Genomic DNA, 17,135 nt, shown 5'->3' with positions numbered 1-17,135 from the left:
GCAATCTGTATCAAAATTCTGACATCATTAAATTAATTTTCAGCAGAAATGGAAAGCTCATCCTAAAATCCATAATGGATTGCAAGTGACCTGGATAAACAAAGCAATCTTAAAGGTGAAAAACAAATTTGGAGGCATTACAGTTTCTGATTTCAAAACTTACTGCCAACCTACAGTATTCAAAATGGTGGGAAATTGCTATATGAATACAGAGCAGTAAAACAACTGAGGATCCAGGAATAAATCCATGCATCTATGGTCAGTTGATTTTCACAAAGGGGTGTCAAGACCATCAATGGGCAAAGAAAAATCTCTTCAACAATGATGCTGAGACATCCAGCTTTCCACAAGCAATGAAGGAATTCAGTGACCTACTTCATATAATAAATTTTAATAAAGAAATGGGTCAAAGACCCATTGGGGTCAAAATGGCTCAAAGATCTACATTTAAAAGTTAAAACTAAAACAAGTAGGACAAAAACACATGAGTAACTCTTCCTGACCTTGGATTTGGAAATGGACTATTAGATATGGAAAAAATATGCAGGAGCAACAAAAGTGCCAATAGATTATATGACTTCATCAAAATGGAAATATCTATTCATTAAAGTGAAAAGACCACAAAAAAGTAAAAAGATACTCTACAGAATGGGAGAATATATTTGCAAAGACATATCTGATAGGATCTAAATTAAGATCTATGAAGATCTCTTATAGCTTAACAACCAAATGTAAAAAATTGAAATTGAAAAGAAAGAAAAATACCCGAGTAGATGTTTCTCCAATAAAATATAGACAAATTCAACAATGACATGAAAAGAGGTTCAACATCTTAGTCACTAGGGAAATGCAGATAGAACCATGATGAGATATCACCCGACACACACTAGAATGGCTACAAGAAAAAGAAAGCAAAATGGAAGTAATGTGTTGCTGAGGATGAGGAAATTGGAACCCTCATACATTGCTGTTGATAATGTAAAATTAAGAAATAGCCACTGTGGAAACTAGATTGGTGGTTCCTCAAAAAGCTGAAAATAGAACTACCACATCACCAAACAATTTTACACCCTATTATGTGCCCAAAAGAACTTTATTCAACGGTTATTCAAACCAAAACTTATGCTACAGGGACTTCCCTGGTGGTACAGTGCTTCCAAGACTCTGTGCTTCCAATGCAAGAGACACAGTTTTGGTCTCTGGTCAAGGAATTAAGATCCTACTTTCCATATGCTGTGAGGTGCACAGAAAAGAAACACCACATTCATAGTAGCTTTGGTCACAACAGTCAAAAGGTGGCAGTCAGCCAAAGTCCATCAATGGATGAATGGATAAACAAAAGGAGGTACATCCATGTACAATACATTATTATTCAGCCATAAAAGAATGAAATACTGATACATGCTACAACATGGATGAACCTTGGAAACATTATGCTAGGTGAAAGAAGCTAGACATTCAGGTCATATATCTTTAATTCTATTTATACAAAATTTCCAGCATGGCAAATTCATAGAGACAGAAAACAAATCAGTGGTTGGCAGGTACCAGCGGAACAGAGGATTGAGGAGTGTTTGCTTAGTGGCTACAGTTTTTACTTTTGGAGAGTTGAAGTTATTTTATAAATAGAGGTTATGATTACAACCTTGCTGCTGCTGCTAAGTCGCTTCAGTCGTGTCTGACTCTGTGTGACCCCATAGACGGAGCACACCAGGCTCCCCCATCCCTGGGATTCTCCAGGCAAGAACACTGGAGTGGGTTGCCATTTCCTTCTCCAATGCATGAAAGTGAAAAGTGAAAGTGAATTTGCTTGGTCGTGTCCAACTCTTAGTGACCCCATGGACTGCAGCCCACCAGGCTCCTCCATCCATGGGACTCTCCAGGCAAGAGTACTGGAGTGGGGTGCCATTGCCTTCTCCAAGTACAACCTTATGATGTACTAAATGCTACTAGATTTTACACTTTGATTAAAATTGTGAACTTTAGTGTCTGTCAGTGGAGGAATGGGATAAAAAGATGTGGTGATTATGTAGAATAGAATATTAATCTACCACAGCAAAGAATGAAATTCTGCCATTTGCAACATTGTAGATGGACCTAGAGAGTATTATGCTTAGTGAAATAAGTAAGATAGAGAAAGACAAATACTGTATATCATTTCTATGTGAAATATAAAAATAATATAAACCAATATATGCAAAACAGAAACAGATTCATTGATATTGAAAAGAAACTAGTGGTTACCAAAAGGGAGATGGTAGGGTGGAAGGGCAAGTTAGGGTTGTGGGATTAATAAGTGCAAACTGCTATGGCAACCCACTCCAGTGTTCTTGCCTGGAGAATCCCAGGGATGGGGGAGCCTGGTGGGCTTCTGTCTATGGGGTCACACAGAGTCGGACACGACTGAAGCGACTTAGCATCAGCAGCAGCAGCTATGTTTAAAATAGATAAGCAACAGGGATATATTGTTTAGGATAAGGAATATAGCCATTGTCCTGTAAGAACTTGTAATGGAGTGTATTCTGTAAAAATACCAAATTACTATGCTATACTCCTGAAACTACTATAAAGAAAAATAAATTTTTAAAAAATAAATAAATAATTGTGCTAAACAAAACAAATACTCAATTGAAACAGATTATACCTACATGACAAATAACATGAGAAAGTTATGTTATACCAAATTAAAAATTTTCCCTTTTGTAACGATTTCTATTTTGTCTTAAACTTTTCATTATCATTATTTTTATGCTCACAATTTATTTGCAATGAAAGTGTATATTATATATAATTTTATTCATTTATGTTTTTCTTACTGAGGTATAATTGACAGGTATAGTGACTCCATACTTGAATATATTGCAAAACAATCACCACAAAAACTAGCTAAAATCTGTCATCATACAGAGTTCCAAATTTTTCTGTGGTAAGTCCTTTTAAGATGTACTTTCATAGCAATTTAAAATACACAGTACAGTACTATTAACTATAGTTACCATGTTGTACATTCCCGTAACTTATTTTTAACTGGAAGCTTGTACCTTTTGACTTCTTTGCACCATTTCCTATACTGCTATCCTCATCTCTGGCAATCACCAATCTGTTCTCTATGTTGATGACCTTGGTGTTTGTATAGTTTTTTGAAAGTGTTAGTGGCTCAGTTGTGTCTGACTCTGCAACCCACGGACTGTAGACTGCAAGGCTCCTCTGTCCATGGGATTCTCCAGACAATAGTACTGGAGTGGGTTGCCATTCCCTTCTCCAGGGGATCTTCCTGACTCAGCGATCAAGCTCAGGTCTCCTGCATTGCAGGCTGACTCTACCATCTGAACCATTAGAGAAATGAGGGTATTTGTCTTCCTCTGTCTTATTGTTTTGCTTAGCACAATAATTTATTTATTTTTTAAAATTTATTTTTGTTTATGAGGTCAACTTGAAATACAACCCTGGTCACTGGGCTCTAGTGAGGTTGGGAAAGGAATGAAACAGGAATGAGCAGAGCAGGAGCTTGGAGGCTGTTCCAGGTAATTACCTGTGCCTGAAGGTGAACTGAAGTGCAGTGGCTCATTGTTCAGGGACTTGCTCAGTCTTCTCAAGACAGTTTCCAGGCCAATGAGCAGGTTAGAGGCCACAAGGTGCTGTTCTGAGTTGGGCAAGGTTTCTAGGTCCCGGGGGGCCTCCAGCATTTCATCCACCCCCTGTATGAGGTTCTGTGGAGATAAGGACACAGAGCCAGTAGATCACACACCTTAGAGGTTGTATGAAGCCATTACCCACTCACTCACAGAAAACAGAGATTGGAAACTGTTTGAGGGATAAAGGCAGTGCCAGGTAGGATTCTTTGGGTGGTCTTTGCATCTGGAATCCAGCCATTCTGAGGTCAATCTTGTACATGAATGCCAAGGATGACACAAGCCTAATATTCAGGAGCTGCAAGATTAAAGGTTTTTAAAAGGTGCATGTGGGAGTGACTACACATGTCCACACTTCCCACCCACCCTGGGAGAGGCAGGGCCTCGGAGCAGTGCACCATTATGTTGAAGTATCTCTTCCTGGACCAGATTTTCCCACAGGACCTGTGGGAAGCCTCCACCTGCCTCCCTGGGTCCTACCCTTACCTGGATAGTGTCCTGGACAGGGACTGACTCCACATTTTCACTAAGACTCTGGACTCTGTTGAAGAAGCAGGAGAGCATCTAGGGGAGAAGAATATGAGGAGGTTAGAACTTGGGGGAAATAGGTGGGCTATATGGAGGGATTTCCTGTTGCGTGTTGTCTGCTGGGCCACTCACCGAGCTGTTGATACTTGAGGGTGCAGTCCAGGTGTGGATGGAGATCTCTGCAGGGAACAGTACAGTGGATCATTAGGGGTGAGAGCATTTGTGTGTGTGTATATTGTGAGTGGGATCTGGGGTCAGGTCAGGCCAGGTCCCATCCCAGACATTAATTCCTGAATATTTGGTTCCTCAGAGTAACAGTTTAACAAGAACCATGAACGTTAGAATGAATCAAAAAGAAGGAACAGAATGCTTGATCCAGTGTATTCCAATTAGGGAACCAAAGACTTTATGGCTTCACAGGACTCATGACATCATGATGAGTCAGGGCAGCTGTCTGGTCCCCCCAGATCAGAGTCCTCATCTCTGGACCTAAGGGTTTCCCTTCTAAGGCCCCAGACCCAGGTGGAGGGTCTGCAGTAAGACAGAACAAGATATAGGAGGGATGCACAACTGAGGGATTCAAGTTCAACCTCTAACTGGGCATTGAGACTTCTTCCTGTCTTCTTAGATAGTGGCAGTCACTGGAGACCTGTCTTAAAGGTTGATGAGATGAGATGGAATTGAGTGCAGGATAGTGGAAATGGGGTGTGAGGAGGGGAGGATATGAAGATCTGAATTCCTCAACCTGACAAGTGTGCTCCTAGGAAGGAGCTGGGACTAGCAGCCAAATCTCTTCTCCATGTTCAGCAGTTTACAAATCTCCATGAGACACACATACAAATGCATCAAAGAAACTCTGGGAATACCTCTAGAGTGACAGAAAGACTGAACATCAGTCAAAGACCTTTTTTGTTGACAAAATCTGATAAAATCTACTTTTATAAAAAATATTAAGTAACACATGGATACTTGGAAAACAAAGATAATTTAAAACATGAAAAAAAAGAAGAAAGAAAGAAAATCACTCTTATGTCCATTACACAGATCCCTAGAAATTTCTTCAAAATTTTTTTCTCATCATATTGCACATATTAAGAATATTTTTCTTTAGTAGCAATAAATGTCCATCAAAAAACTTTTATCAGTAGACAAGGATTATTTCTTGTAAAAACTGTATAATTCTCCCCTACTTTTTAGTATTGTAAAATTCATAAAACATAAAATTTACCATCTTATTAACTTTTTAAGCAATACAATTTCCCTTATGATCCTATGTTGTTGAAAATAAAGTCTTTAAATTTTAGATCTGGATCTTGGTTCTATGACCCTACTAAATGTGTGACTTCGGATATATAACTTAAGCTCTTTGGGCCCAAATATGATTATTGAAAAAAAGATTCTGCCTTGAAAATGTAAAACTCCTAGAATAAAATATGACAGTTGGGCATACTGGGAGAAGGTGGGGAAAAAAAATCTAAGTGTGCTAGCATCCTGGGTCTGCTGTGAGGATTGATGTGGGAAACCACAATGGTCAGTGAGGAGGAGCTCCTGGTGAGCTTGAGATAGTGAGAGAGCCTGAGCTTCCTCCTGGGAGTTTCTTTCCTTCTGTTGGTTCATTTATTCCCCTCCTTTCTTTTTGCCATAATAATGATAATAATAATAGTGTAACACTATGAATGACGATAATAGCTCTCATGTGTTGACAATTTTCTCTGCACTAAGGTCCATCTAGTCAAGACTATGGTTTTTCCAGTGGTCATGTATGGATGTGAAAGTTGGACTATAAAGAAAGCTGAGCACTGAAGAATTGATGCTTTTGAACTGTGGTTTTGGAGAAGACTCTTGAGAGTCCCTTAGACTGCAAGGAGATCCAACCAGTCCATCCTAAAGGAAATCAGTCCTGGGTGTTCATTGGAAGGACTGATGTTGAAGCTGAAACTCTGATACTTTGGCCACCTGATGCGAAGAGCTGACTCATTGGAAAAGACCCTGATGCTGGGAAAGATTGAGGGCAGGAGGAGAAGGGGATGGCAGAGGATGAGATGGTTGGGTGGCATCACTGACTCAATGGACATAGGTTTGGGTGGACTCCGGCAGTTGGTGATGGACAAGGAGGCCTGGTGTGCTGTGGTTCATAGTTTCGCAAAGAGTTGGACACGACTGAGCAACTGAATTGAACTGAACTGAAACTTTAGCTTTTCTTAACTAAGGTAAATATTAAATCTAAGTTCATCCATATGGGGTAGGTACAACGACTACCTCTGGTTTACAGACTAGCAAATAATGCACAAAGAGGAAAGCAACTTCCTAACTGTCAAAGAGCCTGTGTCGTAGCCCAGCTCTGCTGTGTCGGCTCTCAGCCCTCTCCCAGCTGATCATGAAAACAAGATTACCCACTCCCCTCATACTTTCCTGTGCTGTCACTTTTATGTTACGCTTGTTAAAATACTTTTGAGCTGCTCCAATGGCTGAGGGCTCTGGAGGTCCCATTGTGTCCTCACACAATCTCTATATACCACCCCCAAGCATATGCCACCCACAAGTTAATGCCACCCCCAAGCCTCTGTACCATCACAAGTCTCTGAGCGGCTGGTGATGACTTCCCCAGTTGAAGATGTGAATCCTGGAATGCAGCGACAGGTGTTGGCATCAACACATTTGGAGTTTGGAGGGCACCACCGAGCACAACGAGTTGTGATAGAGGCTGTGTGGATGAAAATCATGGTCAGAAGACCCAAGAAACTGAAGAAGTCAGCTTCATGCTAGAGACCCAATAGTAGAGGAGGGGAGGAAAGTGTTGAATGGCTGCCACTAGGAGTGAAAAGCCTCAGAAAACTCTGGACATAATGGGGAAGAGTAACAGCTGTTAGTATCCTTAGAGGATACTTTTGCAGAATAAACCTCCTTTCCCCATTTTATTGGTGAGAGGACCCAGACCATGGCACACACTCTCAAGCTTACGTCTCCAATGAGGCTGGGTGCAGAGACTCACTTTTAAGGTTCTGGACTGCAGTGTTCTTTGTCTTCAGCAGTAGTAGATTCAGTTCTGTGGCAGAAAGACAGAGATGACAAAGAGGAGAGAGTTGAGCTCTAATTGCAACCACTATCCCCATGGCCTTTGCCTTCTTACTGGATGGCTCTGGCTCTATAGCCCATCACTCTGAGCAACATTCCTGAGGCTCCTGTACTTTACTTGGAATCAAGGAATCAACACTTCCCCTCCATTTCTCAGCCTCTTGAGGGATCAGTCACTGATAGACGCAGCCCCTGTGGAACCTCATGTGCTACACGTTTGTAGAAAGAATAGTGCTCTCCCGTCCGTGCTAGCTCACACTCTAGCTCCATGAAGCTGGTCCAAGACCCATCCCTGAGCCAGGACCATCAATATGCTTTCAGGAAGGGGTGAGGCGTGTAAAGATGATGCCAGACAGGCTAGAGGCTCCTGGACACTGGGGACCAGACTGGGGATACAGTGGAGGTCTACTTCCAGCCGTGCAGACTTGGTGTTGTGAGGATCCATTTCCTGTACCCTTGGAAGGCGTTTTCCAAACTGAAATGAAATGGTAAGACTCATCATCTGAGTGAGGCCAGCTTTGTGAGAGGGCTGGGTGGCTGAAGAAGGAAGCAGGTGCTGATGGATGAGGAGTGGCTGGTGTTTCTGTCTTCTTTGCCCTGGGCATCCAGCTAGGGATGCAAACTTGTGGGCTCCTTCTGCGCAAGGCTCAAATGGTCTGAGTCAATGTAGGGCCTTTGTTGACCTCCTAAGTAGAGAGTTGGGCCAGGACAATGAAGCCCAGTGACACTCTCTCTTTCCACCTATGCCAGATGGGAGCCACTTTGAGTATATGTGGTGTGGTTCATGTCATATACCCATTCTGACATAACATCCTCCCGGTCCCAGTCATTTGAGTTTCCCATAGGCTTGTTAATAGAAATTATTGATCAGGGGCATGGTGGATACTTGCATAGTGAAATAGACAAAGGCTGAGTGGCCAAGGAACTGGGTAAGGTTACCCAGGGGCAGGGCTGGCTGGGGAAGATGGGACCACCCTTGAATATCCCCCTTCCAACATTTCTAGACAGAGTTCTCAGGTCCATCATTCCAGAAGAGTCTGAAAGGACCCCTAGCTTGCTCAAATCTGTATGGGATCCAGGTGAGAAAGGTCTCATGTTGGCAATTAATGATGAAGAATACAGATAATTCCCTGGGACTCATTGCACTGGACATCAACTCCTGAAATGTCTTGAATACCACTCTTCTGTTTATTTTGAGAAAATAAGATGCCAAGTGTCAAGGGGGCATCCAATATTACAGAAATGACACTCTATGTGGGGTTCTGACCCTTGGGGTTTGGAGAGAGAGGGAATACAAGTAGGTGCTGAGAACAGACCTCTGTGGCCTAGAGTAAGTGGCCAAACTTAATGAATGAGGAAATGAAAGAAATGGATTCCTTCTTACCAAACATTTTCTTAGTACACTCGTCCTCAAATTCTTTTTGAGAAAGAGTTATGATTCCTCTGCATCGACCCTCTGTGTTGTTAAAGTTCTGGCAGTCTACATATATTCCATAGGACACGTTCCATGATGGTCCACACTTGTTGATGTCTGGAACACAATAGGACAAAATGTCACCTCTCAAAGGTATGAATTCCATTGTGAATTCACATGGCACTCACCTCCGTCCTGATCTTGACACAAGACTGAACTGACTCAGCTCCTCATTAGCTCTTGTAGGGTTAGGCTGAACTAGCATCAGTTGCTCCAGAAAGCTGGCTTGCTGTTCTGCTCATCTCTGCTCTCTGACTGGATCTGCATGTACCTTGATTCAAACACTCTGCTGTGTCATATGGGGACTGAAAGGAGGTCTGCCTCCCCGCTGCAAGCCTTTTGAGGTAGACAGAAAAAATGACTTGGTTCCGGACCATCCTCTTGGTTGCTGTTTGCATCATCAGAGACATGCATTTGAGCTCCAGTCATTCCTAACTGTGAGTGACAGTGACACTGAAGGCTTCCCAAGATGCTGAGGAAATGGAGGCAGTCATGGCTGGAGGACTGTCCAGAGTGATATCCATCATTTACAGCTGAGGTTAGGGGTAGGTGATCAGGCTCTTACCCATTGATCCCCTCCACCTCCACTTTAGTCATAGCAGTCCTAGTACACCCCACAATCTTCATCAAGCGCTCCCTCAGCTCTCATGTTAAGACTTCTTGAGATTCCCCAGGATGTCTCTAGGGGAGACTTGCTCTCTCCACTTCGGTAGAAATCCCATTTTATCAGAGCCTGTTATGCATGGGAAAGAGGAAGCAGCTCACAGCTGCAGGTATTCTCTGGCATTTTACCTCTCCCTGTTCCAAACTTAGGAGGAAAGGTGCCCATGAGCCAGGTCCCCTTGGAATAGGTCAGGGAACCATAGAGCAAGTGCTGGACACCAATGCTAAAAACTACAGCAACTTAGTAAAAATTCAGGAATAGAATGTTTGGCTCTTGTACATATATGATCTCCTTCCAGTCAGGGGGCCAAAGACGTTTAAAGCCTGGAAGGACTCACATGGTCATGATCAGTCAGGGTAGACAACTGGTCTTTCCCAGGTCAGAGTTTCTTATCCAGACTTTTGACATTCCCTTCTAAGGCCCCAGGTCCAGGTTGTGGGTAGTATTAACATAAGGATATGAATGGAAGGGGGAGATGTGCACACCTGAGGAATTGTTGTTCAGCCCGCATCTGATCAACTGAGATTTCCTCCTCTCAGATGGAGACCCATATTAAAGGCTGAGGGATAGGGAGGAGTGAATGGGGGCATATGGGAATGAATGCTGGAAGGAGAGGACATAAGGATGGGAGATTCTCAACCTGACAAGTGTAGTCCAAGGAAGGAGCTGGAATCCAGTTACAGCAGCAGCCAGATTTCGTCTCCATGTTCAAGAGTCTGCATATCTCCTTGAGACACACACATGCAAGTTTACAAAGGAATCTTTTGGATACTTCCAGGGTCAAGTAAGGGCTGTGCAGTAATTGCAACATCTTTTCCTTTCTTTAATAAAATTTACTTTCTCCCAAATTTTAAATAATACATGGATACTTAGCAAACAGGGAAAAAGTAAAAAAAAAAAAAAGGGGGGGGAATCACCCAGAATTCTAGTATTCTAGAATATTGTTGGTTTTTTCTTTTTTTTTTTTCACTCATTGTTTCAAATATGCTAGGAATAATTTATTTTATTACCAATAACTCAGACTATTTTGAGTAGATGAAGAATATTTCTTGATGAAAAATCATATAATTTTCTTTTCCCTCATTAAAAAAAATTGCAGTAAAATATCCATAACAAAAGTTTTCATCTTAACTTTATGTTTAGTAATTTCCTTTTGTGGTTCTATTTTTTTGAAGAATAAAAACTCCTTGGCTTTAGACATGGTCTGTTTTTACTACCTTATTAGTTATATAACTTTGGACATCACTCAATCTCTTTGAGGCTGAATTTGCTAATTACAAAACTCAGGCTACCTTGAAATCATAAAATTCATAGAAAAAAAACATACTGTATAAGCTCCTTGACATTGGTCATGGTAATAACTTTTTTTTTTTTTTTTTGATTTGACAGCAAAAGCAAAGCAACAAAAGCAAACTAGAGAGGTGGGACTCTATCAAACTACACAGCTCTGTACAGCAAAATGAAGTGAAATCACTCAGTCGTGTCCCACCTCATGGACTCTACAACACATGGAATTCTCCAGGCCAGAATACTTGAGTGGGTAGCTGTTCCCTTCTCCAGGGGATCTTCCCCACCAAAGGATTGAACCCAGGTCTCCCACATTGCAGGCAGATTCTTTACCAGCTGAGTCACAAGGGAAGCCCAATAATTTTGGAGTGGGTAGCCTATCCCTTCTCCAGAGGATCTTTCTAACCCAGGAATTGAACCAGCGTCTCTTGCATTGCAGACAGATTCTTTACCAACTGAGCTATCAGGCAAGACTGTACAGCAAAGGAATCTATCCAAAAAATGAAAAGAAAATCTACAATATCGGATAATAATTTACAAATCATACATACATAAGGGGTTAATATCCAAAATATATAAAGAACTCATATGACTCAATAGCAAAAAACAACCCTGTGTGCGAGACAGCAAAAGAGACACTGATGTATAGAACAGACTTATGGACTCTGTGGGAGAGGGAGAGGGTGGGAAGATTTGGGAGAATGGCATTGAAACATGTAAAATATCATGTATGAAATGAGTTGCCAGTCCAGGTTCGATGCACAATACTGGATGCTTGGGGCTGGTGCACTGGGACGACCCAGAGGGAGGGAATGGGGAGGGAGGAAGGAGGAGGGTTCAGAATGGGGAACACATGTATACCTGTGGTGGATTCATTTTGATATTTGGCAAAACTAATACAGTTATGTAAAGTCTAAAAATAAAAAAAAAAAAAAAAAAAAAGAACCAATAAAGTGATTGAGTAAAAAATGGGTAGATGATCTGAATAGACGTTTTTCCAAAGAAGACTACCAAATGGCCAACAGGTACATGAAAAGGTGATCAACATCACCAATCAATGAAATGGAAATAAAAACCAGATATCACCTCACACTTGTTATAATAACTATTATCAAAAAGACAAGAAAGAACAAGTGTTAGTGATGATGTGGAGGACAGGACTTTTTTCCATTGTTGGTATCAATTAAATTTGCAGCCCCTCTGGGACTGCTCACTTCCTTCATGCTTTCTTAAAGTGTCTCCTTTCTTATTCTCAACAAGGTGCTTCTGTGCTGCCCTCAGAGCTGAATGCTATAGATGTACCACAGCCTCTCCCCAAATCTGTCTGAGCATTTCCACCACCCCAAGGCTCTGTACCATGGCAACTCTTCAAGGGGCTGGTGAAGCTGTCCTCAGATACAGAACTGAATCCTGGAATGCAGCGGCAGGCATCAGTGTTGACACATGGAGGGTTTGGAGGGCACCACCAAGCACAGGCTGTGAGGGAAGAAGCAGTGGGGATGGAGGTCAAGGAATTGTCAAGGAATGAACAAAGCCTGCTTCAGGCTGGTGATCTAATAATAGAGGAAGGGAAGGAAAGGATGGGATGGCTTCCATTGGAAGTTACTTTTGTTTAGTCACTAAGTCATGTCTGACTATTTGTGACCCCATGAACTTTAGCCCACCAGGCTCCAGGGGATTCTCCAGGCAAGAATGCTGGAGTGAGTTGCCATTTTCCTCCTCCAGGGGATCTTCATGATCCAGGAATTAAACCTGTGTCTCTTGCATTGGCAGGCACATTCTTTACCACTGAGTCAGCTGGGAAGCCCTCTCTTGGAATAGGAAGAGACAAAAACTTCTGAGCATGTTGGAGTGGGGAGGAATAGCTTCTTTTACATTCATAAAACTGTGTCTGGACCTTACATTCAGCATAAGCCTACTTTCTTCTTCCTTTGTTGGTAAGAGGACACAGACCCCAGCATATGCTCCACAGCTTATGTCACTAATGGGGCTGGCTGAACAAACTTACGTTTCTTGTTCAAAGATGTGGATTCCAATGGCAAAAACAGCAGAATCAAGAATCCTGGGGGCAGAAAAACAGAAAGATGACAGGGTAGAGTCACACTCATTTTCATCTCCTGTCCCCATAGCCATTGCCACCTGGGGATGTGTTTCTGAGCCCTGTATCCTTCAGCTTTCCAGTGGCATGTCATATTCTCCTGTACTGCACTCAGAATCAAGAACTCAGCCTTTCACCTGAGTCTTGGGTCTCCCTGAGGAGTCAGTCAACAATGGACACAGTCCTCATGGAAAAATCAGGTGCTACAGGTAAAGGACAGGCAATATATAGACCGACAGCTGATGTTAGCAACACATCTTTGAAATTCCAACCTCTTCCAGTGGAAGTGTTAAATTGTGGAGGAGAAAGTTCTTTAGATTGTTGTACCTAGGTTATTTGTTCTCTGACAGTGGCAGAAATCTGCTCTGAAGGTTTCTCTTTCAGGATCTCTCTTCACGTTTAACATACATGACACAGATGGGTATGGGTAGTAGAAATGAAACAGCCCTGAGTTGGAGCCCTAGCTCACAATTATGTCAGCAGGGCATGGAGCCCTGGAATCAGGAGACAGGGAGTTTAGAGCATATGAGAAGTAAGAACTAAGGAAACTTCTAAGGTAGAAGAACTAAGGTAGAGTCACTATAACCTTGTTAAATGGCCTCTCCACATATAGCACCAATAACTTCTATGAAACTGAAAGAGTTAGTGGCTCAGTCATGTCTGACTCTTTGTGACCCCAAGGACTGTAGCCCACAAGGTGACTCCTCTGTCCATGGAATTCTCCAGGCAAGAATACTAGAGTAGGTAGCCATTCCTTTCTCCAGGGCATCTTCCCCACCCAGGGATCAAATCTGGGTCTCCTGCATTTCAGCAGATTCTTTACCATCTGAGCCACCAGGGAAGTCCAATGACTTCTATGGTTCCTTCCAAGTGAACTCCTGGTCCTGCTATAGTGTATCAAGAGCACAGCCTTTTTTCTTGATCTCCCAGTTTGGTCTGAGAAAATGAGTTACTATCAAGTTTTCTGTTATGAAAATAACCCTTATATGTGGAATCTAAACAGAAGTAATACAAATTAACTTACAAAACAGAAAGAGTCTCATAGACATAGAGAATGAACTTATGGTTGCTGGGGGGTGGGTGGTGGGGTGGGAAGAATGGAGGAAGGGATATTTAGGGAGTTGGGGATGGACATGTACACACTGCTATATTTAAAGTGGATAACTAACAAGGACCTACTGCATAGCACAGGGAACTCTGCTCAATGTTATGTGGCAACCAGGATGGGAGGAATTTCGGGGGAGAATGGATACATGTACATGTATGGCTGAGTCCCTTCACTGTTCACCTGAAGCTATCACATTATTAATTGGACATATGTGTGTGTGTGTTAATCACTCAGACATGTCTTACTCTTTGCAATCCCATGGACTGCAGCCTGCCAGGCTCCTTTGTCCATGAAATTCTCCAGACAAAGATACTGGAGTGGATTGCCATTCTCTTCTCCAGGGGATCTTCCTGACCCAGGGGTCAAACCCACATCTCATTATGTCTCCTGCATTGGTAGGTGGGTTCTTTACCTTCTGTGTTACCTGGAAAGCCCCTAATTGGCTACACTCCAATACAAAATGAAAGTTTAAAAAAAAAAAAAACGAATAAAAAAGAAAATAACTATGGGTGCAAAGATAAAATTTACTCTTATAGGCAATATGTGGAGCATGTATTAGAGTCTGTTATCTTATCCATGGGAGCCAGTGAACCCTATGAAAATTTTTTACGATCTGTGAGTCTGCACAGAATTTTCCCCAAATGTGCCCAGAATTAAGAAAGTCATGTTCTACATATCAGAAGATAAGAAATATGGCCATTCTCATAAAAACCAGAAAACAATTTACAAGCAATGAGGACAACATGTAAGGAACATTTGACTTACTAGGTAACAGGTATTATTCTAAACAGTGAAGAAAATAAAGATTCATCAGAATTAAGCTGACCTTTCTGATACTGTTTTTTCACCAATTCACTATTGAAAGTGTTGGTCGCTCAGTTGTGTCAAATTCTTTGCCTCCCCATAGGCTGCAGCCCACTAGGCTCCTCTGTCCATGGGATTTTCCAGGCAAGAATACTGGAGTGGTTTCCCTCAAATCATTCCATCCCACATAAAGCCTATAGATTAAGTAATGGTGTTTTTCTTATGCCATTAGAATTTTCACATAGGTTGGTTTTATACTCTTCTGAAAAAAAAAAAAAGTTTACCAGGCTTGTCTCAGCCATAGTACCCAGATATTTTGTCAAACACTAGTCTAGATGCTGCTGCGGAGTTTTGTTTTGCTTTTTAAAAATGAGATTAACATTTAAAGCAGGGCTTCCCAGGTCACTCAGTGGTAAAGAATCTGCCTGCCTAGCAGGAGATGTGGGTTCAGCCCCTGGGCTGGGAAGATCACCTGGAGAAGAAAGTAGCAACTTGCTCCAGTATTTTTGTCTGGGAAATCCCATGTACAGAGAAGCCTGGTGGATTACAGTCCATCAGTTCCCAAAGAATCTGAGATGACTTTGAGATTAAACACGCATGCACACACACATTTAAATCCATAGACTTTGAGTAAAGCAGATTACTCTCCATTATATAGGTGATCCTTTTTCTTTTTTTCTTTTTTTTAAATTTATTTTTATTTTTAAACTTTACAAAATTGTATTAGTTTTGCCAAATAACAGTTGAAAACCTTATAGTAAAAAGACTGACCTCACTGAGGAAGAGAGAATTCTTCCAGATTGCATCTAGACTTGAGAAGCAGCATTAGGTCTTCCCAGGGTTTCCAGCCTGCCTCCCTGTCCTGTAGATTTTGAACTTTCCAACCTCTGCAGTCCCATGAACCAGTTCCTTCAATAAACCCCTTTCTCTTTCCTTCTCTCTAAACATTCCAGTGAATTCTCTTTCTCAGGAAAACCTGGACTAATACAGGTGGCAAAATGAGATATCTTTAAGTCTCCAATTTGCCCAGAAGTAAGTTTGACCAGTTTTCTCCTTTGAAACTTACTATCAGTGTGCTAATATCCTTAAAATTTCTACTTGTCTATCCCTTATAGAGATAGTAGGAAAGCAAGTTAAATATCAAGGATGAAAGAAAGAAGAGAATATTTGCAGACTGGATAGAGTCCCCAAACAGCTCTATTTGTCTATACACCGTATTATAATTCTACACACCTGGAAGCAACCTTAGATAGCCGTTTTTCATGATGTAGAGACCAGCAAGTCCAGCCACAGAAGACATCTGATCTTGGTCTGTGTGTGTTGAAAAGACTTCTTGTTTTAAGTGTTATTTGCACTTTGAAGAAGTTGACTGAGGAAAATGCTGATCTGGATTCTTTCTTCCCTTTTAATCTGCCCTATGATTAGCTTCTTAGAAACTGCAGTTCTGTTTTTAAACTATGTGCATGGTATTTATACTGAATTAGTATTTGGGCTTCCCTTGTGGGTCAACTGGTAAAGAATCTGCCTGCAATGTAGGAGACCCCAATTCGATTCCTGGGTCGGGAAGATCCACTGGAGAAGGGAAAGGCTACCTACTCCAGTATTCTGGCCTGGAGAATTCCATGAACTGCATAGTCCATGGGGTCACAAAGAGTGGGACACGACTGAGTGACTTTCACATAGTATTTGTACTGAAATACTCATTGAAGGTGGTTTTTTAATCTTTTTGGTATCAGCTCAGTTCAGTTCACTCAGTCATGTCTGACCTCATGAACCGCAGCACGCCAGGCCTCGCTGTCCATCACTAACTTCCAGAGTCCACCCAAACTCATTTCCATAGAGTGGGTGATGCCATCCAACCATCTCATCCTCTGTTGTCCACTTCTCTTCCTGCCCTCAGTCTTTCCCAGCATCAGGGTCTTTTCCAATGAGTCAACTCTTCGCATGAGGTGGCCAAAGTACTGGAGTTTCAGCTTTAGCATCATTCCTTCCAAAGAAATCCCAGGGCTGATCTCCTTCAGAATGGACTGGTTGGATCTCCTTGTAGTCCAAGGGACTCTCAAGAGTCTTCTCCAACACCACAGTTCAAAAGCATCAATTCTTCAGTGCTCAGCTTTCTTCACAGTCCAACTCTCACATCCATACATAACCACTGGAAAAACCATAGCCTTGACTAGACGGACCTTTGTTGGCAAAGTAATGTTTCTGCTTTTGAATATGCTATCTAGGTTGGTCATAACTTTCCTTCCAAGGAGTAAGCATCTTTTAGGCTGCAATCACCATCTGCAGTGATTTTGGAGCCCAGAAAAATAAAGTCAACCACTGTTTCCCCATCTATCTGCCATGAAGTGATGGGACCGGATGCCATGATCTTCTTTTCTGAATGTTGAGCTTTAAGCAAACTTTTTCACTCTCCGAAGGTGTGATACTATGTATAAGGAAACCTCCCCAACATGAATAATCAT

The 17,135-nt window shown here is 41.9% G+C and overlaps 1 protein-coding gene across 1 annotated transcript in view; it reads right to left on the bottom strand.

The window, feature by feature from the left end:
- Positions 1-15,970, bottom strand: part of LOC129621734 (adhesion G protein-coupled receptor E2-like) — a 39,564-nt gene extending 23,594 nt beyond the window's left edge. The window contains exons 1-7 of the mRNA XM_055538507.1: positions 15,904-15,970; positions 12,669-12,722; positions 12,017-12,136; positions 8,620-8,766; positions 4,293-4,339; positions 4,119-4,196; positions 3,533-3,710 (exon numbers count right to left, since the gene is read on the bottom strand). Of these exons, the coding sequence (XP_055394482.1) occupies positions 3,533-3,710; positions 4,119-4,196; positions 4,293-4,339; positions 8,620-8,766; positions 12,017-12,136; positions 12,669-12,722; positions 15,904-15,970 (691 nt within the window). The remainder of the gene's footprint in view (positions 1-3,532; positions 3,711-4,118; positions 4,197-4,292; positions 4,340-8,619; positions 8,767-12,016; positions 12,137-12,668; positions 12,723-15,903) is intronic.
- Between the last annotated feature and the right edge of the window lie 1,165 nt (positions 15,971-17,135).

The sequence above is a fragment of the Bubalus kerabau genome, chromosome 1 (assembly GCF_029407905.1).
Source record: "Bubalus kerabau isolate K-KA32 ecotype Philippines breed swamp buffalo chromosome 1, PCC_UOA_SB_1v2, whole genome shotgun sequence".
In the NCBI taxonomy this organism is placed as follows: domain Eukaryota; kingdom Metazoa; phylum Chordata; class Mammalia; order Artiodactyla; family Bovidae; genus Bubalus; species Bubalus kerabau.
Note: the sequence above shows the minus strand (reverse complement) of the source record. Positions and strands in the feature narration are given on the sequence as shown.